Source organism: Cheilinus undulatus, linkage group 5 (genome assembly GCF_018320785.1).
Source record: "Cheilinus undulatus linkage group 5, ASM1832078v1, whole genome shotgun sequence".
In the NCBI taxonomy this organism is placed as follows: domain Eukaryota; kingdom Metazoa; phylum Chordata; class Actinopteri; order Labriformes; family Labridae; genus Cheilinus; species Cheilinus undulatus.
The window spans coordinates 3,574,867-3,598,261 of NC_054869.1; the positions used below are offsets into that span (position 1 = coordinate 3,574,867).

General features: G+C 37.4%; 1 protein-coding gene across 1 annotated transcript; it reads left to right on the plus strand.

The window, feature by feature from the left end:
• The first annotated feature begins 3,028 nt into the window (after window positions 1–3,028).
• Window positions 3,029–17,757, plus strand: LOC121509248 (GTPase IMAP family member 8-like). Its single transcript, XM_041786472.1, is given in 7 exon segments — window positions 3,029–4,463; window positions 4,592–5,580; window positions 7,487–7,563; window positions 7,674–7,747; window positions 11,757–11,813; window positions 14,183–15,183; window positions 15,185–17,757. Coding segments are annotated over 4 exon segments (1,566 nt in total). The 5' UTR covers window positions 3,029–4,463; window positions 4,592–5,580; window positions 7,487–7,563; window positions 7,674–7,704; the 3' UTR covers window positions 15,650–17,757.
• The last annotated feature ends 5,638 nt before the right edge of the window (window positions 17,758–23,395 follow it).

Sequence of the window (23,395 nt, forward strand, 5' to 3'; positions counted from 1 at the left end):
AGAGAAACCGCAACAGAGCTGTTAAGGATTAGAAAAATGTTTTAAAGTGTGTTTACAAAATAACCACAAAATTAAAAGTAGGACAGAAGCCAAGGAGGGTAGAGCAAAGTAAAGCATGTCAGTTACTAAATAAGATTGTAACTGTGGGACATTATTGATTAAGTAAAGCCAAACACATTGTCAGCAGCTAAAGTGAATTAAAGTAAAATTAAACACATTTCTGAATTGGCTGATGGCTAAGTAGAAAAAAAAAAAAAAAACTTTCAGGCTTATAGGGTTAATAAACAGTTCAGAAATATTATCAGTATTTATCGTAAAGTGAAATAATTTAAAGTTTTAACAGAAGAACAAGGGGAGTTAAGACTAGTATTAAACAAAATAAAATAAATAAAAAAAATTTAAAAAAAGTGAACAAACAGCTGAAAAATTAAAGACAAATAAATTTACATAATAACGAATTTGCTAGAATTAATGGAAATAACCCAAATTATTATTGTGCGGTGGGTTTCTATTTTTATTTCATTTTTACTTTCCATATTAGATTTAATTTTAGTTTATATTAGTCTTTACTGATGGTATGGTCATTTTGTTCAGTTTTATTTAGCAAAAATGCTTCATTTTAGTTTAATTTTTATTAGTTTTAGTTTTTTATGGATAGATGTCAGAGCTGAGTGAGCGTCATACATGTTTAAGAAAACATATTCTAACAGGCTAGGCTTCACTTATCATTTAATAATTAATGATGATGTTTAAATGCAACTGCAGACATAAAACTGGCACTGTGTGAAGGCTTAACCAATCAGATGAGGCAGTTTTACTCTACCAGACTCTGGTGAAGGTGTCAGTCAGTCTGGTTGTGTCAAAGACTATAACCAAGGATATTTTGTTCACATTTTTATTTTATTTTAGTTAGTTTTGTGAGCACACAATACATTTTTAGTTAGTTTTTGGTTTTGGCAAAGCTTAGTTTTTATTTAGTTTCAGTTAACTACAATTATCTTCGTATTTTAGTTTTAGTTATTTAGTTTAAATTAACTACAACAACGTTGGCTCATACTCAAGAAAACAGTGTAATTATGGTTACAGATGCTGACAATGTGAATGAGGATGAAACTGATGATGGAAAACTAAAGGTTGTGGAGCAATTAGAAATGTTAGACAGCACTGAAGAGAAAGATGACTGATGCTCATCGAGACTGTAGGAACTGAAGTGATGAATTTTTGGAAATGTAGAAAAATGTTAGGCTGTTTATATTCAATGGTAGATGTGGTGATGCTATTAGTATCAGAACAGGGACTGAAGTAGACAAGAATGTAATGAAATACATGATAGGGTCAACATTTGATCAGAGCAGAGTTAAAGAATTATAGGTAGAAAAAGTTGACTGTTGTTTTCTGATAGTGATTTTATGATTGAAGCTTTTCTGGACATAAATAATGAAAGAAACTGTCATTGGAAAAACAGATCAATATCAGGTCAGTGATAGATTGGTTAGACTCGACAGTCATAAATACTGCAGAGCAGGTGCAGACCGGTAAACAGGTTAGAGAAAGAAAAGACAAATTCATTACAAACAGGGCTGGGTGAGCTCAACAAAGCTGACTGCAAACATAGTTTTCACTGGAGTGAGTTAAAGATGACATGGATTCAAAAGGAAATTAAGGTTATTTTGAAATTAAAAAACAGGAAAAGCAGTAGGGAGAGACAAAGTGTTAAAAGAGTCTATTCAAAACACAGCAGTTATTTTCACGCCCGTTTATCTTTCTGTAATAGTTGTAGTTGTGACTGTAATAGCTACAGAGGGATGACACTGAGGAGCTGTTTGGGTGAACCGTTTACCGAGGTGGTAAATGTGAGGTCATGTCATTTAAGTGAGGAATGTCTATACTGACAGAAACCCAGGCGGGATCTAAATGAGACGGTCAGGAATTGATCAAAGTTCGTACTGAGACTGAAAGTTGAACTGAAGCGTAGTGTGTTAGAAGAAAACATCAGTGTGCTCGTTTGTTAATTACAGTACAGTTTATACAGTTTGAAGGGATGCATTAATTATTAAAAGTGGAGTTAGTAAATGTGGAGTCAGTAATATATTCTCTAAGGGACAGGTATAGGAATATGGAATACTTTATATTTTATAACTTGTGTCTGAATATGTTGTAGGTTCAGCATCAGTTCCATGTCTACAACCAAAGGTTTACAGAAAGCAGGAGACTACAGGTGTGAACTCTGTAAGGAATGGGGGTTAATAATTACAGTGATAAAACTAATGTTACTGATACTGGCTGTAGAAAACAATATGTTGGTAAATTGAAGTTTGAAGGTAGTGTAGAAATTTTGGAGTACACAACTTTAAATATGTTTGGTTATATTAACTGACAATGATTCATTAAAAAGATGGTGGAGGAGCTGCAGAAGCAAGATTAGAGCACATTATACAGATAAATGCACTTTGGAAAAAACTAAATAAAGGATATTTTATCAAATTTTGTAAAACATGTTTAAATGTTTTATTAGAAGATTTGACTGAAAAAAATGAAAAAAATCAGACTTTTTTTCCCAAAATTACTTGGAGAAATTTAATGAAAGAAAACATTTTACCAAATTGTCAACAATTTTAGATAAAATCTTTTGAATATTTGCCCAATTCATATGGAAACTTGCATAAGGAAATAACAGAAGGAAATTTAAACTTTTCTTCCTTTTTTGAGCATGTTTTTTTTCAATGTTTTTAGACTTTAGTTAGTTTTTAGTTTTATATCATTTAGATCTCTATCTCAGTGATTTCAGACATTTTACCATTTTCTAGAAAATGTCACAAATATTTTAGGCTTTTGTTAAAAGTTTAAAAACTTTCTCTGAAAATGTTTGGAGCTCATGTGAAAAACATTTTTCTCAAACATCTTTTCAAATGTTCCCTTAATATTTAAAACACTTTTGAATCTTTTAACAAAAACATTCAGAGATGTTTGTTTAAAATGCTTGGAGAATTTTGACAGAAAAACTGAATGTTTTTCAGAAACCTTAGAAGACTTAAGTTAAAAAAAAATTTGAAGATTTTCCAAATCATTTCAAAATTTTCTGATGAAAATTTTGAGAAAAATATTTGTACCTTTATTTCATTTTTCTTTATTTTTTTCTAAAACTTCCTGTCCTTATAACCTGGGTGTTTCCCGTGGTCCTTATGATCTTCACATGGTTTAATGGTTTTATGAAAAAACCTTAAAATGAGTCACACAACAAAACCTTTAATATTGATTTTTACTTTGTTGTGGCAGACAAGCACTATACCATAAGACCTTAAAGTTGCCTAAGTCATTGCTTTATTCAAGTCAGATGACTCTGGATGGCTTTCATATTACAAATAAAATTATTTTTAGCCTTGTTTTTATAGAGGATTCTTGAAAGCTGGTGTATATAAGATTATTGAAACACTGCGATAAAATAATATACTTTATAATGACGAATATGGCTTAAGGAGAACTTCTTTCTCAACTTCTTAAGCATTGTCTGCAAAAAGGATTGTTAAATCTCTTGAAATGTTAAGGAAAATATGGAATTCAAATAGGTTGAATTATTCTGTTTTTTTCATGTCTTAATATTGTCTGGGCAAGTACAGTTCACAGTCACTACGATAACATGCTGCAACTAGAAGAACGATTTATAAGATAAGCTACTGTTTGCAAATATGATGCACAAAGTGTGCATGCATGACCGTTTCTCAAACAGTTGCTGACCATTTTTGACATTCATATTTTTCTGATTTGTTAATTTTTATACAAAATTTTATATAGAATACAGATTTTCCTGTCTGTGATTAGAAATTATTTTCCCTAAGAATCACAATTTCATATTTAATTAGCCAAAAGGAGCAAATGCTGGATATGACACTGTATAAAGTGTGGATTTGTGAAATCCCTATCAGGTATTGGGGGGTTGTTTATGAAACACATATGAACAGATGATTGATGATTGTCATTGGCAGTATACAAAAGAATTAGAAGCACTTTGATGATGAAAAACATAGATGAGAAAATATTATTTTTATAGAATTTCACTTATTTGTTCTTAAATATTTTAACCTGTGTTATAGATGTTTAATCTAAATTAATTATGTTTTTGTGATGACTAACATATAGTAAATGTCTAGTATAGTGTTGTATATAAGCCATTCGCAGGCTTCTACATAATGGTGAAGTATAAATATTTCTGTAGTCCACAGTGCAGACTACTGTGGAAGAGGGAAGGTATAAGGAGAATATAAAAGAGTCTTAAGAGCAATGTGGGGGAAAGGACCTTACAGAGGCCCTTTGCTTGACTCATTGCAAGCTGAACTAAAAGAGTATTTACAGCAGCCTAGTGCCATACATAGACCTGTTTTCCTGCAGGAGAAAAGCAGAGAACCTGATCCTAAACCAGAGCTGAGGAGGAGTACAAGCAACACCTGGTGCGATTCAGGAGAAGTGTAAGCCAAGGCTTGGAAGGACTCAGAGAGACTGAGGACAGTATACAGACAGTATACACCGTGAAAAGAGAATATGAATATGATTCTGACTTTGGGCCTGAGAGTAACTGTGCTTTTGGTGTGGTTAGAGGCAGACCACAGGAGGCCAGAGGAGCAAAGAACAGTGCAGGGGAGAATAACATCTGAATGTGAACCAGAAAGCAACACAGTCACTAGAAGGAGGAACCAAAGACTTGATGCTAGGTGAGTATGATGCAACACAAAATTCACCAAAACTAACTCCTAACCAGACAGTGTTAGGACCCATGCCAGTATTCTCAGTCACATAGAATGATGCAGCTGGACAGATTGCTCAGGAACACGATAAGACACATTTAAAAAGGAGCACTAAGAGGATGTGGCCCTGGTATACTCAGTGGGACTTTGCTGATGGGTGTGTCAATCTGTCAAGCTGTTTGGAGAAATTCAATGTCCCAGGCCTTGCAACAGGAGCATGTGAGGAGTTCAAGGCCCAGAATGAATGCATACTGCCCTGACTCGAAATACACTGCAATGTGGAAGGCCCTGACTATGTTTATGTCTGGAAACAAGGATGCATGAGTGCCACTAACATGGTCTATAGGGCCTGTGGGGAGATTGTGCCTGGGTAGTTGGGGTCGATCAAGTCACAATCAGAGGGTTGTGGATCGGATCCCTAGGTCCTGGAGTCACATGTCGTAATGTCCTTGAGCAAGACATTTAACCCTAATGTGCTCACACTACTGAGTCAGTGGCGTGTAAATGGGTATGGAAGCGTACGAATGGAATTAGCTTATACTGATGGCAGATTCTCCATAGCAACATGTGTCATCAGTGAGTGAATGGGAGTGAGTGGATATGTGTGACGTGTGCTGAGAATGCTGGTAGGGGTGGGGACCTGTCATTGGATTGGTTGGTCAAAATTTTATTGAAATGGTCCATGTTGGCCAAAGCAGCTGTATAGTTCTAATTCTGGTTTCCTGTTTGGCTTGTTGCATCGTACCCATTCTACTGAGGCTGTGCTGGAAGGAGACAGACAAGGAGAGGGGACTCATGGCAGATCTCACCATGGCTCAAAAGGAGAACATGAGGACGCCAGGTGAGATGGCTCAGTTCCCGATTGATCAGGGGAACGGTGGAGTTGCAGACATGTTCCCTGACCTGAGTCACATGGAAGAGACAAGGTAGAAGACTGGGTACACAGGCCAATTAACTATAGCAAGGAGTGTTTCTCAGGTGCTGCTGAAGAGGACTTGCGGAAGATAATCGTTGTTGATGTGTGTGTGGTTCACACAATCAGAGGGGACTTTGTGGACATGTCAGTGGCTGTTTGAATACTTTGTAATAAAAGGAAAAAGAAGGGGAGAAGAACATTGTTTCATAAATGTATTGTTATCATTGAGTCTGTTTTATGACGTGTATCTGGAAGATGCTTACCATGTAAAGAAAGCAGCCGAATAGGGGTTTCAGTCTCGTGGAATGACATTTTTACTGAAGATTTTGTAAACCAAAAATATTTAAATGTGATATAGGATGTCATGATGTGTAAGAGCGTATGAATGTGTATCTCAATGATATCGTACAGTATTGCAAGTTTGTTTCCTGATATTACAAGTTGGTTTCTCTATGAAAGGGTATTGGAAGTATTTTATATTACTCATCATTAGCACTAGTTATGTTGCATAAGACTTATACTTTATGCAGGACTCTTGTTACAGGTATTCATGAATTACTTAATGGATTGATATTGGTGATGCGCCACGCTTATTATCTCATGGTTCATCAGACCATTCTAGGTCACAACAACTTATGTTAAAATTGTCACGTAGTTATAGTATATAAGCTGAGAAAGGGTTAGTTACACACTGGGGATATTTGCATTTAGCCAGATATCAATAGCACAACTTATACATGCTCCTGTTGCATGTATAAGTTGATAGTTACCAGTTATACTTGTTTAAATGCCACTTTTACATTGTCAGGAGGAAGTCAGGCCATGTCAAATTGCTTTAGGAGAAGATATTATTTTACACTGTACCGTGAAAACCACTGAAAGAAGCACTTATACCTAAATGATATATTGATTTAAGTGTTTACACATATTCTCTGATTTAGCTTATGACATAAGAAGACTATAAAACAATATTAACTGTGTATTACATAAAAATAAGTTAGGTGAGGGTAATAACCCTCAAAGGGGGGATTATGAGCAGGTATTATATTTTCTATATAAGTATATTGTGTTTTGCACCTAAACATATTACACTGGCTGTCCCCAGACTTTGGCCCAGCTTTGGCTCAGCCCAGGAAAGTTCCTAAGGAGGAAATGTTTACTGGACCATTGTTCAGTTCCAGTAATTGTTTTATAGATATCAGGAAATGTGTGTGTGTGGGGGTGTGTGTGGGTGTGTGTGTGTGTGTGTGTGTGTACATTTAGGAGTGTGTAGCTACACTTAGGCTGGAGATATAAAAAGCCTGTGTTCAGAGAGGTTGGGGGTCTCACTCTTGTACCACTGTCCTGCAATAAACATGGCGTCAAGGCTGCATTCAACTCGTTCTGACTCCTGACTCTTCTTGTAAAGTAGTATTTCCTGCTACAACAAGGTCTGGTCCAAAGCATTTTGGTGTGCAGTCTTTCATGTTTTCCCCCCTGACACAGCTGTCATTTTTAACATTGTGACCACTTCTATTGTTTAAACATTAAATGAACCTGCACTCCTGTTTAGTTCCTATGGATGTTTTTGTCTTAAAATGAAGAGTGTTCAAGCACAAAGCTGGCACAGTTCTATCTAGAGGACTCAAAACACAATGAGTCCTCAAACCACCTAATACCTGGAGTCTGTGCCTTTTTGCTTAGAAAAGTTTTTAACTGGAGACATGACCCAGAAGTATTAGATATATTAAAAATGAACACAGCTTTGAGTGTGGTGTCTCAGGGCATCTTAACATTAACTCAGCTGTACAGATGTCACTGCTATGATGTCTTCCACCCATTTACAACACAGGTCGTCCCAGGTGACTTTGGCTCCAGAACAGTCTGGCAGTTCTCTGATGCACTGGGCAGAAAAGACGATCTCACCTGGTGAGTCGACACTACTAAATATATATCTGATGAATACTTAGAAATAAAGCTCATGGCGGCCTCAGTGAGCTTGGATTGATTGGTAAAACCTGATTATTGATGATCCACAGGTGTTGCTGACAGTGAAGGACAGGAGAGACGATGGCCTCAATGATGGAGGGCCAACTGTGTGCAGGCTCTTCAGGTGAGAATAAATGAATTTAATAGACTAAATGAATTTAACAGACTACACTGTTTTGATAGTAGCCCAGGCCAGAACACATCCATACTTGAAATTTTGAAAAATTGTGCAGCGCCACCCTCTGGCAACAGAAAGTCACTACTGCTGAATTTCACATTGCAGTACCTACATGGGTGGACTAATCATTCTGAAAACCAGTCAGGCAGTTCCCAAGGAGTTGGCCTTACACATCTATAATGTTTAAACCTCTACATTAAAGGGTGTGGCCATGGCGATTTTTTGTTCACCATGGAACAGGAAGTAGAATTTTCAAATGGTCATAAGACATGTAGAGCAATGAAACTTGCCAAAAAACATCTCATCAACATACTGAGATGGTAGATATTCATTTTGTAGGTGGGCGTGGCCTATTGGCTCAATGGCGCCCCCTAGAACATTTTAAAAATTTTGCCCCCCCAGCAGGTTTGACTGAGGATTTCGAACATGTGTGGGCAGATGAGTCATGTCAGGACGCAAAAAAACACAACCTCTTGGACCCATATCGTAAGTCAAACAGGAAGTCGGCCATTTTGAATTTTTTTGGTAAATCAAGGCATATTTTAGGAGTCCTATTTGAACGAACTCGTCCAAGGGCGTTCATCCAAACTACTTCATCTTTGGTGGAGAGCAAGAAGAGATGTCTTAGATCAAAAGTTATTTGGGAATTTCTCATTAGTCAAAAGGCTTGGCCCCTTGAAATGAAATCTACATCATGTGATAAAAATGGCTTGTGCTCACTAAAAAATTTCCATTTATTACGAGATTAGCCAAATCCTGCTGAAATTAGCCCAGACACATCCCTCAAGGTTGGTATTACTCAAATTTGAAGGTCAAGGGTCCGTACCTAAAATGGTGTGGCCATGACAATTTTTGATTCGCCATGTAACAGGAAGTAGAATTATCCATAGCTTAGAAAACTTGTAAAGCCATGAAACTTGGCATAAAATTACTCAGTAGCAAAATGAGATGATTGATAGGATGATTGTTGGTGGGCGTGGCTTTTTGGCTCAGTGGCGCTCCCTACAATATTTGAAAAATTCAGCCCATGCAGCAGGTTTAATCAAATATTTAGAAAATTCTTGAGCTTATAAACATTCTAAAATCTATTTTAAAAAAAGCCTCTTGGACCTACTCGATAAAACAAACAGGAAGTCCACCATTTAGATTTTTTTTTGGGGGGGGGGGGTCTGCTTATTGCAGACATCACAATTTTCAAAATTCCTCTTGGGGAATTCATCCAAACAACTTCATGTTGAGGATATTGTAAGAAGACATGTCATAGTTCAAACATTCATTGGAATTTTTTCATTACTCAAAGGGGTGTGACCATGGTGAATTTTTCTTTGCCATGAAAAGGAAGTAGAATTATCCTGGGCTTAGAAAACTTGTGGAAACGTGAAACCCGGCACAAAAATTCACAGTGGCAAGCTCAGATGACTGCCCTTTGTGTTTTGGGTGGGCATGGAATATTGGCTCATTGGGGCCCCCTACAAAATTTCAAAAAATCAGCCCCCGCAGTTCATATTACCTAGGTGTTTGAAAATGCTTCAGCATTATCTGTCATCTCAGGACCTTATAAGAAGACTCTTGGACCCAAATTGTAAAACAAAAGCAAGTCTGTTTTGTCATTTTTCATGTTGAAATGTTCAAAACTCAGTCCTCTCTTAATGGAACCAAAATTAAGGCTATTCTGCCATCTTTTGATGATACGCAGTATTGCAACACAATAACAGACAGGGTCCAAACAGCAAACAACACATTACAAAGTTTACTTCTGTTTATTTATCCATGAAGATAAGGTAAATTGCCAATAAAATTGATATAAAAGCACTGAATAAAAAAAAGAAACAAACGTGTGCATATCTGTACCTCTGTATTTTATGCATCTATATCTGTTTATTTTACACATCTGTCATCATGCCAAAACATTAAAAGTCATAAAAAGAAAAGGTGGGGGTAACTAAAAGAATGGAAAAAATATCTTAAAAATTAATGATTTAGAGAGAAGAACAGTCTGAATGTAAAACAATTAGTTTTGTTATAACATATCTGTTCTCAGGATCTTTTAGACTGTGATCAAGAGTTCCATGTATGCAGAGACAATTCTGCATCTTGTGTTTGAATCTTGTCATCATGTCAATCCAACCCATCTTTGTACAGCTACAGGCTTTTCAAAATAAAGGTCAAAACCTTCAGTGAACCACCAGATGGCAGCAAAGTAAGCAAGTTAATGCTCTCAGCCACTCAGTCATTTTTCTCCTGTGGAGTGAGCGTGAACAAGAGGGAGAAGGAGGGAGGCTGCAAGCATGCAAAAGAGAAAGAGAGAGAGAGAGCAACTGAGCCAAGCAGAGCATAAGGAGGAGCTGTGAAGCTGACAATCCAGCGATTTTTTCATTTTTTGCAGTTGCATTCCAAATTTTAAAGTTTCTGTGAAACTGTGAGTGTTGCAAAACCCACATACCCCATTGAAGCAGCGCGCCTTTTTGCTGGCACTCAATGATTGCCACACACCCGCGATCATGACACATCCCAACGTGCAACGGGTTGTGAGGGGCCTGTCATCGCTGCTTGCAGCTTTAATTATATTTAATATTGTATTTAATCATACATAATAAAAGCATTTAGATTATTTTGAAAGTACTTTAAACACTGTTTACAACAGACTGAGATATAAAGAGCTGCATCAGTAAAATCAAACTATTTCTCATCCTCCTTAAGTGCATCCATATATAAAACACTCAAAATAAATCTTTAAGTCAGTAACACGTTTGCTGTAAATTAAAGAAATAGATTATTTTATCATTTTGTAGTCTTTTTTCTTATGTGAGCTCTTAAAGTGTTGGACATGACACACAGATGAGTGTGTGATAATGTGTGTGCGTTGGTGAGCGAGTGTGTCTCTGCTTCAGACAACAAACAGAGCACGTTTAACTGGAGCTAGAGCTTCGCTTTTTTGGAGCTAACAGTGGACTCTATGGCGCTCAGACAGAGTTTGGTCTGCTAATTCTACCGCTGCCGTATACAACGGCCTGTCGTGCTACTCATGTTAAGCTTCTGACTGATGGTAGCACAGCCAACAGCTGATGGATGTGTGACTGACAGATGGTGAGACAAGAAGGAGACATGACGACTGAATCAAAGTTACAAAGTCCCAGATGCCGGGACTATGAGCGAGTCTCTGGGCATACACGAAATAAATAAACACTGTGTTCTCCTCATGAAGACTGCACAGGTTTTTAGCAGCAGCATTTCATCATTTCACATCATTATGATGAACTTACTATGCAATGGTGGATCATGAACCACAGAGCCTTTTTTCATTATTTTTGTTGTTTTCTCTGTCTTTAGATCTCATTGTTTTTTATTGTCATATCTATCTATCTATCTATCTATCTATCTATCTATCTATCTATCTATCTATCTATCTATCTATCTATCTGTCTGTCTGTCTGTCTGTCTGTCTGTCTAAGTCACATCAGTTTTGTAAAAGAATGAAAAAGCCTCATCTCTATATGACAAAAATATCAAGAGTTGATGAAATAGATTGAGACTGTAGTTTTGAGAGCCATCTTTATCTGTCCTGTTTATCTCAGTCAGTAAAACCATTCAGTTGTTAGCAGTTCTGTTTTTTATTGGTGCACTGCTATAAAACTGTTTTTTCAAAAATATGAAGAAATGATTCAATGAAACAACAAAGACAATGTTTTAAAGTTCTTCTTAGTGATAAATAAATAAATCTAAATAACATGAAAATAAAATAACGGGTCAGTTACAGAGAAAAAAAGTAACTGAAAAGCTAATCAATGTTTAATTTTACTGCCTTTTAATTGTAAAACCAAAAAAAATGTTAAATTATGTCAGTCCAATACTCCAGACTGAGCAGAAAAACAAAACGATATTGCCATTGATAGAAGATGATAAATTTGATTGCATGGAAGAATGAAATAAGAACCAAAATTCATTTCTCTTACAGATGAAAACCCTCGCCTCCTGGGGAAGTTCCGTAACAGCAAGAGATTACCGCCTAACAGTGAGTAAAATGTCTAGAAGAGAGTTTTTCTGATATGTTAAGACTATTTAAAATAAATAAAATATAAATATAAAACGATATAAGCAAGCTGATTGAAACACCTTACATCAACAATGAACAGGTCTGGCCAAATACTTTTGTCCATACACTGATCATATGATAGATAAATATAATATTCATTTCTGTAAATGTGTTACCAAAAGTCAGTTTTGCTTTTGATCTGATCACATGTCAAGGATGTGTGAAAGAAGCAGATTTCATTATCAAATCAGGAATGACAAAGACCTGTTAGGCAGCCTAACCCCTAACGACTTTTCCTCCAGAGTCTTGCTAAAGTTGCAGCTTGCTCCCATTGTCTCAGTCATTAGGTGTAAGACTTGATTTTAGCCATTTTAAAGGTGCAGTGTGTAAAATTGGGACTATCAACATCTAACAGTCAGTTCTGGAGTGTGATGATCATTTCTCTGGTGATATCTGTGGGAACCAGTGAAGTTTAAAAATCAATACATGCTTAACTGTTATTTGGTTCCTTCTATGGTGCCATAGAAACAGGCAAAATGCAAAAATCCAAGATGGCAGCTTCCTTAGAAGGGACCCTCCCTATGTATGAATAAAAGGCTTATTCTGAGTTAATTTAAAACATAAATTTAAAAAATGTGTTATCAGATGTTAACACTAATTTAGATCAATCTACTTATAAATGTTATGTTTCATTTTAACCAAGCTTGTTTTGCTAAATGCTACTTGGCTAAATATTACACACTGTACCTTTAAGTCTTTCTTCAGTCTTGGCGTTATGATTATATCACATGTGCTTGATACACATTAATTCAATCCATTCTTTAAAAAAATGAATGTGAGCATAGATCAATATGAAGCCTCTGACTGTCCGCTCTGAACTCAAGAGATTGAAACCCTGTTCTGCTCAGAGCTGCAGTCAGATCTCTGCAACTGTGTGTTTGTGTGCCTTGGCTATCAGTTCATTCCAGGCTGACATGACAGGTATGGTAAACCGCCACTGGGATTTTCAAAGTAAAAGCTGATCAGTTTGTTTCCACGGTGAGACAACTCACGTTTTTGTACGGTACTTTTATTCTGAAGTGTTTCCAGGATAGTTCCTCAGTTTTTGCTTTGGTGTTTAACTTTCCTTTTGTTCCTATTTGATGAAAAGGATTTAAAAACATCAGATTTTAAGAGATATTAACTCTAATGCAATCTCCATCTCTTTCCACATCTTGTTCGCTGCTCAAAAATTGTTGTTGTGACCTTTTGCCAGATGCATGATGGGAAATAATCTCAAAAAGGATCATCTTTCAATCTTGTAGATAGTAACCAACAGTCTTTTCAAAATCTTAGTCTGAGACTAAAAACTCAAAGACTTGCTGACAAATTGTGTTTAGATGTGAGAAGGTCTCAGATGTCAGTCTTTTTAGAGGCCTCTGGTGTAAGGCCAGCATTAGATGTCATTTACACTGGGTAGAAACAAAAGGAAAGTTTACACCAAAGCAACTTTGTATGTTACTGCAACAACTGAAGAACTATCCCTGAAACACTTCAGAATAAAGGTACCAAATGAAAACATGAGTTGTCTTACAAACTGATCAGGCTTTTACTTTGAAAATCCCAGTGGCGGTTTACCGTACCCGTCATGTCAGCCTGGAATGAACTGACAGACAAGGCGCACAAACACACAGGAGCAGAGATCTGACTGCAGCTCTGAGCAGAGCAGTTTTTCTTCTCTTGAGTTCACAGCGGACATTCAGCAGCTCTACAATGATCTATGCTCACGTTCATGTTGAAGCATGAAGTGATTTAATGTGCATGACTAATACGCACAACTTTAGCTCCCATTGGCCATGGACGATGGTTGCATCACTGAGAAACACAATTTGCAAATGACCAGACCCAAGACTTACAACAATATGAAACACATTTGATATTACCGTTAACGCCAAGACTGAAGAAAGACCGCCTTAAAACAGCTAAAATCGAGTCTCATGACCACCTTATACCAAACAACTGAGACAGTGGGAGCAAGCTGCAACTTTAGCAAGACTCCCAGGATTTTACTCCGACTTTGGAATTTTGTCTGTGACTTTGAAATTTGAGGAAAAGTCACTGGGTGTAAGGCTGCCTTAAAAACTCAGCGACTTGCCGACAGTTTCTTTTTAGATGTGAGAGGGTCTCAGATGTTAATCTGTTCAAAGTTTCAGCAAAGCCTTAGTCACTGATTCACATTTATTTCTGTAATGATTCTTTATATAAGTTTGCCAGTTATGGATGGCTGTAAAATTTAATTTGACTGACCTCAGTAAAGAATAATGCATGATGAGTTCTTCTAATTTAGGTTTGTTTTTTGCTTTTTCCAGTATCTAACATGCTTGTTTCATCACTGAGGTCTGCATCTGACCCCAACAAACAAGCTTTGAACCTGGTTCTGTGTGGAAGGAGAGGATCAATGAAGACTTCAGCTGCTCAGGCCTTTTTGGAGCAGACAAAGCTTTATTCCAGATCTAGTTCATCAGAGGCCAGATGGATTTCCCTGGTTGACCTGCCAGCTTTGTCTGGAAAATCCGAAGAGGCAGTGAAGAAGGAATTATTATCTCAATGTAATCCAGAGGGTGTCCATGTCTTCATGCTGGTCCTCCCTATAGATCACCTCACTGATGAAGACAAGAGGGAGCTGAAGACCATCCAGAAGATGTGCAGCTCTCTAACCAATGCTTTAACCATGGTTCTGTTCACTGTGACAGCAGACCAAATAACTACAGATATTGCCAGCTTTTTGAAGAAGAACAAGGACACCCAGGAGATCCTTCAGATGTGTGAAAGAAGATACATGGTTGTCACAATCAAAGACAAGCAGCAGATCCCAGAGCTGATGGATTTTGGGGAAAAGGAAAGAGTGGACAGATCTGAGACAGAGGAACTGGAGAAAGCACTGAAGTGGGCAAGCACTAATAAAAAATTCAGAGATAAATTTCTGGATGAATTTCGGAGACAGGAGGGAGGTGAAAGTCAGAGTACAGAGTGTCTCAGGATGGTGCTGATTGGAAAGACCGGCAGTGGAAAGAGTGCAACAGGAAACGCTATCATCGGTGAGAGACATTTCACACCCAAAGCCGCCCCAAAACCTGCGAACACGACATGTGAGGAGGCAAAAGGACAGATTGATGGACGGCAAGTTGTAGTGGTCAACACCCCCGGCTTGTTTGACACAACCCTGTCTGATGAAGAAATCCAACAGGAGCTTTATCAATGCATCAGTATGCTGGCTCCTGGACCCCATGTCTTCTTGTTGGTGCTGCAGATCGGCAACATAACAGAAAAAGAGAAAGACTCAGTGGAACTGATTTAGAGCATTTTTGGAAAAAAAGGCTCAAGATTTCATCATCATTGTCTTTACGAGAGGAGAAGCTCTGGAGGGTCAGCCAATTGAGGGTTATATTGTAGACAGTGGTCTCAAACAGCTGGTAAAAAACTGTGGAGGGAGATACCAGGTCTTAAATCACTACACTCACAAAGATAACCTCACACAAGTCAGAGAGCTGCTGGCCAAGATCGAGGAAATGCTGTGTGCAAATGGTGGCGGCTGCTACAAGGCCGAGATATTTCAGTATATAAGGGATGCATTTGACAGAGAAGTCAGGGACATCATAGAAAAGGAACAAAATGCCAGCAAAAGGAAATATGAAGAGATGCAACAGAGAATCAAAGCACTGGAGAAAGAAAAAGAACAAAGTCAGGAAGAGTTAGGAAAAGTACAACAACAGCTGAAAGAAATTAAACACATACTAACTGAGAAAAATACAAAGAATAACTGTAACATCCAGTAACTATGTGGAACTGAGAACATTTGCAAGAAGTCCAGAAAAGGTGGGAGAAAGCTTTAAACAACAAACACAGTGTTTCACTGTGTAATCATAACTCAGTTTTAGGTTGTACATAGATTTCACATGACCAGAGCTCAGATTAGCCGACTGTTTCCTGGCACAAAAGACAGCTGAGATCAATGTCATTATCATGTTTTTTTTCCTGTCCTAAATTATTTGAGTTTGGTCATCTTTTATGATTTCTTAAGCAACACTAAATCTTTCAGTTAACACTGTCTTCTGGTACATATTTCTGAACCTACTGATTGACTGTGTACCTTCGAAAAAAAACCTTCTTTATAAGGACTATTTAATTGTCCCCTTGTAGAATGCTCTGGATCAGAGCTGTTCTCTTGTTCAGTTATATTGTCAGTTCCTGAAATTTATAGTCATAAAAACTGTTAAAAGCTGTTTATGATACATCTAATCTGTCTAGGAACATCTCAGCTTCTGCAGAAAATTTTGCCATTCTTTGCAGAGTTCATAGCTGCTGTCTGAGCTGCTGCATCTGCCTTTAACACTGACAGGAAATAACCAAAAACTGGAAACCTACTAGAACATATTGAAACATCCTTAGCAATGCTGAATAACAGACACCAAGTAAAAACTAGCTTCAGCTGGGTAAACTCCTCCAGCAGCATGTAGAAGTAGTATATCAGGGCTTTGCATGTGGAGTTTAATTGAATGAACTTAAAGGCTATTTAGTCCAGTATTCCAAGTGAAATACATAGTCCAATTTACCACGCAATATATAGTCTAGTATTCCAAGTGATATTCAATCCAATTTTCCAGGTTCTTTATTTTCCAATATTCCAAGTGATATCTAATCCAGTATTCCAATTCATATATATTCTAATTTTAGAAGCGCTCTCCATGTCCCAATATTACAATTGACATATATTCCAAAATTCCAAGTGATATGTTTTGAAGTGTTCCAAATGTTTATTTCATGGTGTCAGATTTGTATATAACCACATTACTACATAACACTATGATGTGTTGTTTCATACAGAAAAACTCACTAACAGTCACTAGTCCTGTAGATGGAGCTCATGAACTGCTGACCTACAGTCAGTTTGAGAGTATCTATTGAGATGGGCTGTAGAGTGATGAGTTTATTTTTTTGTTGTTATAGGATTTATTATTTGCCTAGGAGGTTATGTGATCAGCATGGTTGTTAGTTTGTTAGCAACATAACTCAAAAAGTTATGGACAGATTTTGATGAAATTTTCAGGAAATGTCAGAAATGGCATAAGGAAGATTTTTTAAAGAATTCTGTACTATTGAGAGATAGGGCTAATGGCGGAGGTCAGAGCTCTCTGAGTGCTTTTCTAGTTTTTATGGCATATACTTTGCAACACTTCATGTATTCAAACGTTTTTTTTTTTTTTTTGTGGTGATTTATAATTTAGAAATTTAAAAATTTAGATTTCTAATCTATTTGCTTTTCACACTGAAAATTTTCCACAGTAGTGCTTTTATTATCATTATGTTTGTAACTGTTTTAAAACTTAGATTTTAATCTTTTTTTTGTGGCTCGGTCTTTGCCTTAAAGTGTCAGCTTTAAATCAGACCAAATAGACTGATATGATTCAGTAAATAATGTAGTATTGAGACTAATCATTGTATGTTATGATTCAGTATTCGTGTTAACTGAAAAATGCACTGCTCTTTTAAAATGACATTATATGATTGGATCTAGTCGGACACTACAGACTTTAAATCTCAGCTGCTGTTGTCTGCTCTCTCCTCCTCTACTCACTTCCAATGAAGCCAGCATTTAGCTCTCTGTGCTAGTACCCATAGATTGCGGTTTTCAAGAGATTTGGTCAATACTGGTCATTTTTGTGACTGTTAGTTTGTTCAGATCTTCTCTAAATGGATCTATTTTGATGTTGTGTACCACCACGACTGAATAGCCTCCTTTTTCCTCATGTCCAACAACAATTAAACTGCTGCTTTAAAAATCTGATTTGACTCGTACCACTGGCTTCATTGGAAGTGGGAAGAGAGGGGGCTACATATCATGTCATGTTTAACCCTTAGATCAGGAACAGAACACATGGTAACAGCTCATTGTTTATGAATAAATATCTTATATTACAAATGTGCTGTGCTCCTTTTTTGGTCATTAAATTTTAGCATGTCTTACAACATGCTTTTGAGTCCAGCTCCAGTGTTGTGCAAACATTTTAGGTCAACATTGTATTTGAGATTCTTTCTGTTAAGTGCATTATTTGGATTGTCATTTTTTTCTACATTAATAAGATCCTAATCTCTTCTGTAGAGGAAAACATCTGATAGAATAGTCATATGAAAGCAAACTTAGTAAAAGTTTAATTACGGTGTTAGGGGGTCTATATGTATGTGTATATATTTGGAGAGAGAGGGAGATGTGTAAATTTATCTATAGATTGCCTCCTACTAACTTGTTAGCGTTGTTAAACTGATGAAGGGCCATAGAGACCACATGAAGGGGAGAATATCGCCACCTACTGTTGTGGAATTGGACATGCTCCCATCAGTGAATTCAGTATTTCACATGAACAGTCATTCCTCCTGCTTTTACCTTGTTCAGATTCTCCTAAAGTCCTTCAGCAGCTGCTGTGCACATGGATGACTGGCTTTTAAGATACAGATCCTTAACGTCCCTCATGGGGTCCCTTCTAAAGATTATTTTCCTCAACATTTTAGGTGAAGGTTTAGCTGGTATGGCATTAATGCACTTCATCCATACACCAATGTGTTGCTTTATGTGAAAGTCTGATTGAGAATATTAATACCATGGCTATGGGACTGATTTTATTAATGCTAGTACCTCTAGAGAAATGTAGGCACAATGCTCACCATCATAATTACTAACAATCCATAATACCAATCCCCTGTCACTTTAAAAGATCATCATTACCCTGAACATCAACAGGAAGACAGCCTTAAAACCAATGACCATGTAGCGGGTCAGATGTTAAGAGGAGGTCACTCTTTATTACAACTGCTGCTGTCTATTATTTTAGTAATCGAGCTCCACTGATTATTCCATCACTTAAAAAAGAAACCCTTTTGCTTTATGCAACAGTGGATATGCAAAAGAAATTAGATATGAAAATGTAAGAAATAATAATGTTTTTATTATTCCACACATTCCAGAAATGTTAAGACTCAGTCAGACTACATGAGTTTAGGCAGATTTTGGTGTGAATGCATCATCACAGTTTATCCTCAAATGTTGGGCCCAATCATTCAACAGGACTGGCATGTCAGAATTATGAGACACGTTAAATCTTAGCTCCTCTAAGGCAGTGGTTCTCAAGCTTGGGGTCGGGACCCCCTTGCGAGACAGTATAAGGGGGTCTCCAGATTAAATTAAAAAAAAAAAAAAAAACTAAGATTTCTTTTCAAATTCCACTGTTGCCACTTTACACCAAATTTGCCAAATTTTAAACCAGTTTTCAACATCTTTTCCAACAAATTTAATCACATATTTGCCATTTAACACTTATTTTTGCCATTTTAAACTCTTCCCAGCACTTTTTTGCCCGTTTTTGCCACCTCCAAACCAATTTTTTTTTTTTTAATATTTTATTAACTTTTTCAAATTACATCAAGTAAGAGACAAGAAGACAATTACAAATACATAAAGAGCAATAAGAAATATTATTTAAAAAAAACAACAATTACATAGACATGTAAAATTAACCAAATGAATAAATAAATAAATAAATAAATAAGTAAATTTAAAAAAGGGGAGAGTATCATTGGTCGTTCTTATGCTCTAGCACTGGACTCCATATCCTGGAGAACTTCAGAAGATGCTAATGAGTTCCCTCAACCAAGTCTCAACCGTGGGAGCTAAATTGGACTTCCACAGTTTCAGGATACATCGCTTAGCAATCATCATACCATGAATCAGAGCAATACGTATGTTACAATCCAAGTTTTTCAAAGTATTGGAGTGTCCTGACAGAGCAGTTTCAGGGTCAGGTGTTACAGGGATGTCAAAGGCAGAGGAAAACCATTGGAAAGTGAGAGACCAAAAGTTGTATAATTTCAGGCAGGTCCAGAAGAGATGTGCAAGAGTACCCTCTGCAGCATTACATCTACTACAAAGTGAAGAGACATTAGGGAAAATTTTTGTTTAATCTGGTCTTAGAATAATGTAATCTATGAACTACCTTGTACTGGATCAGTTGGAGCCTAGCATTAATTGAGCAAGACTTAATGTTAGTTAATACTTCATCCCATGATTCATCCTTGATCTCAATACCAAGCTCACCTTCCCAGGCTAGTTTTTTTTTTTTTTTTAAGTGGACGAATCCAGAGTACTCAAAAAGTAACAAACCAGCTCTGAGATCAGGTGTTTTGCTTCAGGGGGGCCCAGAAGGGATCCGAACAATGAATTATTTTCAGGCGAATAGTTCATATGATTTAGTTGCCTGTTGGACGTTGTGTCTCAACTGTAAATATCTAAAAAACTGGGATTTTGAAAGAGGGAATTTGGACTGTAATTGTTCAAAGGAGCCTAAGTGTTGGTCAACATAAAGGTCTTTTAAACTAACAATGTCCATACGGCTCCACTCTCTAAAGGCTGTATCAGTAAGAGATGGCAAAAAGGCATGGTTCTGCCAGATTGGAGCGTGTACCGAGGCATCTGGAAGCGCACAACATTTTCTAATTTGATTCCAGATCCTCTGAGTGTTTAACAGAACAAACTGATCCTTCCTATAAACTACAGGAGCCTTGGGGAGGAGAAGAGGAGAGCAGGGAGAGAAGTCTTGCAGGTTAGGCTTTTTCCAATTGCCAGCCAAGGAGGCAGGATGAACCTGTCCCCTCTCTCAAAGCCAAACTGCCAGTACACCATAACTCTGACAGTGGCAGCCCAGTAGTAATGCAAAAAACACAGCAGACCCAGGCCTCCACAGTCCCTTGATTTTTGAAGGTGGCTTAGATCAGGGTTGGATACAAAAAGGGCCACGTCGTCTGCATAAGGAAAAATCTTATGATCAACACCACCTAGTGTTATAGGTTTAATAAGGACATGCTCCCTCACTGTAATTGCCAGGGGTTCAATGGCCAGTGCAAAGAGGAGCGGCAAGAGGGGGCACCTCTGCCGTGTCCCCCTCTGCAAAGGAAAGGAGGGTGACCTATCCAGGTTAGTGAGAACGGATGCTGTGGGTTGGGTAAATAACATGTGCACCCAGGAAATAAAAGACAGGCCGAGACTAAACTCCTCCAGAACCCTCAAGAGATAATGCCATTCCACCTGGTCGAAAGCTTTCTCCACATCTAGACACAGGATGGCTTGCTTAGAAAATTTGTCAAAAGAATACATAATGTCCATAACACGCCTAACGATAAAGAAGGAAAATCTATTTGGGATGAAACCCATCTGATCAGTATGAATGATGGATTCTATACACTTATTTAACCTTTTTGTAAGTATTTTCATGAATATGTTAAAATCTAATTTGAGCATGGAAATTGGACGATATGATGAAGGCTCAGTTTCATCCCTGTCCTGTTTCAATAAGAGCAAGATATTAGCATCATACGAGGTGGAGGAAGTCTTTCAGATTCCACTGAGTGGGAGAACAACCTGTGTAGGACTGGAGCTATCTGATTTGCAAATTTCTTGTAAAATTCAACACCAAAACCATCCAGTCCCGGGCTTTTCCCATTTTGCATTGAGCTGGTGGAGTCTAGTATTTCTTCCGGGGATGTTCCGCGTTAAGGGCTTCACGTGAGGCGTCGTCTAGTCTCGGTACGTTTGGGTATTCTCCTAAACCAATTCTTGCCAGAAAAGCCTAATGTTGCCTCTGTTGACCCATTATTGCCACTATTTACCCCATTTTATTGCTTTTTATGCCCAATTTGTCCCATTTTAACCACATTTCACTAACTGATATACCATTTTTTGCCAGTTTGACCAGTTTCTGCCAATATCTGCCTTTTTTTCTTTCTCAGTTAGCACTATTTTGCCAGTTTATATTGATTTTTTTATCACCAGGTTTAAAACGTTGTTATATTAAGGGTGCGAGTCCATTATAAATCCGTCTTCCTGGTTCAAAGAGCAAGAATGTACAGAAGAGAAAGCAGAGGACGTCTGCTGGTGGTAAGCTCATTCATTGAGGTGTGCTGTCTTGTGGTCAAACTGCAGCTCCCTCTTCCCTCGTTTTAACAAGTTTCTTCAGTCTCTTCCTGTCCATGCTCTCCCACACTGGTATTTTATCATGATCAGTGCGATACGCGTCATTGGTCATCAGCGACCCTCACACACACCGATCACATGTTGAGATAAAATCATATCTAGTGAAACTTGTCCAAACGTGGGTGTTTTATTTGATCTTTAATGTACTGCTGATAATAAAAACTGTCAAAAGAGCAGAAACAGGAAACCAAAGATACAGTATGAAGCTGGGTTGAACTGTGTGTCTGGGAGAGCTGCAGATGAGAGGCAGGGCTGGTTTTACTCATTTTGAGGCCCAGGACAAAGACCACTATGAGCCCCCTCCCCCTTTAGCTAAAAGCATCAATAATGAGTGGAAAAAATAGAAAACATCTCTTTTAAGTTAAACAGAACCACAGAATTACAATAAATGTCCCAGTGTGAGATATAAATACCCAAATAACCGACCATAATTCATAAGCTCTTTGAAAAGGATCTCAGAGCTCAAACTGATATTTTAACACGTCATTAGACCAGGTGGAACCTGTATAAATAAAACATCTACGCTTATTAGTAACATATCCTTTCCTCTAACACTATAAAAAAATGTATGTGTCCTATTGCATCCCGTTTAATTACACAATAATCCAACAATTCACTGTTTTATTTTATTTCAACTATGATCAGCTGATCTGTGGATCTTCTTACATCCCTGGTTTTGGATCGTGGCTCTCTCTAAAGTATTTTAAGACAATATGGCTCCTTGGTAGACTAAGGTTGAGTTCCACTGGTGTAGACTGTCTTCAGACACAGAAATATCAGTGGCAGACAGAAATAAACTAGTTTGATTTGGAAAGCAAGGACAGCCTGAAAGAAGAAAGAGAGGAGTTATAAACTATATATTTATAGATATTATATGCCACATTTATATTTTACTAAATTTATTAATGGATCTGTTTTCCAACATCTTTTCCATGAACTCACTCAAGCATGTACACCGCGTTCCACATTATCATGCAGATGACATTTTTCTCTTATTTTGCTAAATATCAATGCAAATGACAGTCAGAACATTTATCAAGTCATCAGCCGTTAGAGCATAGTTCAAATGTTTTTTAACAAACATCATAATGATAACCATTATTTTTTTAAAAACAAAAACCTCAAAATACACTGTTCCACATTATTAAGCAGGCCACAGGTTTCAAGCAACAAGGGAAAGAAAAAGGATCTCTCTGCTGAAAAGTCTCAGATAGTATAATACCTTGGACAAGGAATGAAAGCATTAGATATTTCATGAAAATTAAGCGTGATCATTGTACTGAGAAGAAATTAGTGGCTGATTCAGAGCACAGACGGGTTTCTGCAGATAAAGACATAATGAGGAAGGTTTCTGACGGACAAATTCATCAGATTAAGACAGCAGCTGCTAAAATGCCATTACAAAGCAGCAAACAGGAATTTGAAGCTGCTGGTGCCTCTGGAGTCCCACCAACCTCAAGATGTAGGATCCTCCAGAGGCTTGCAGTCGTGTATAAACCTACTA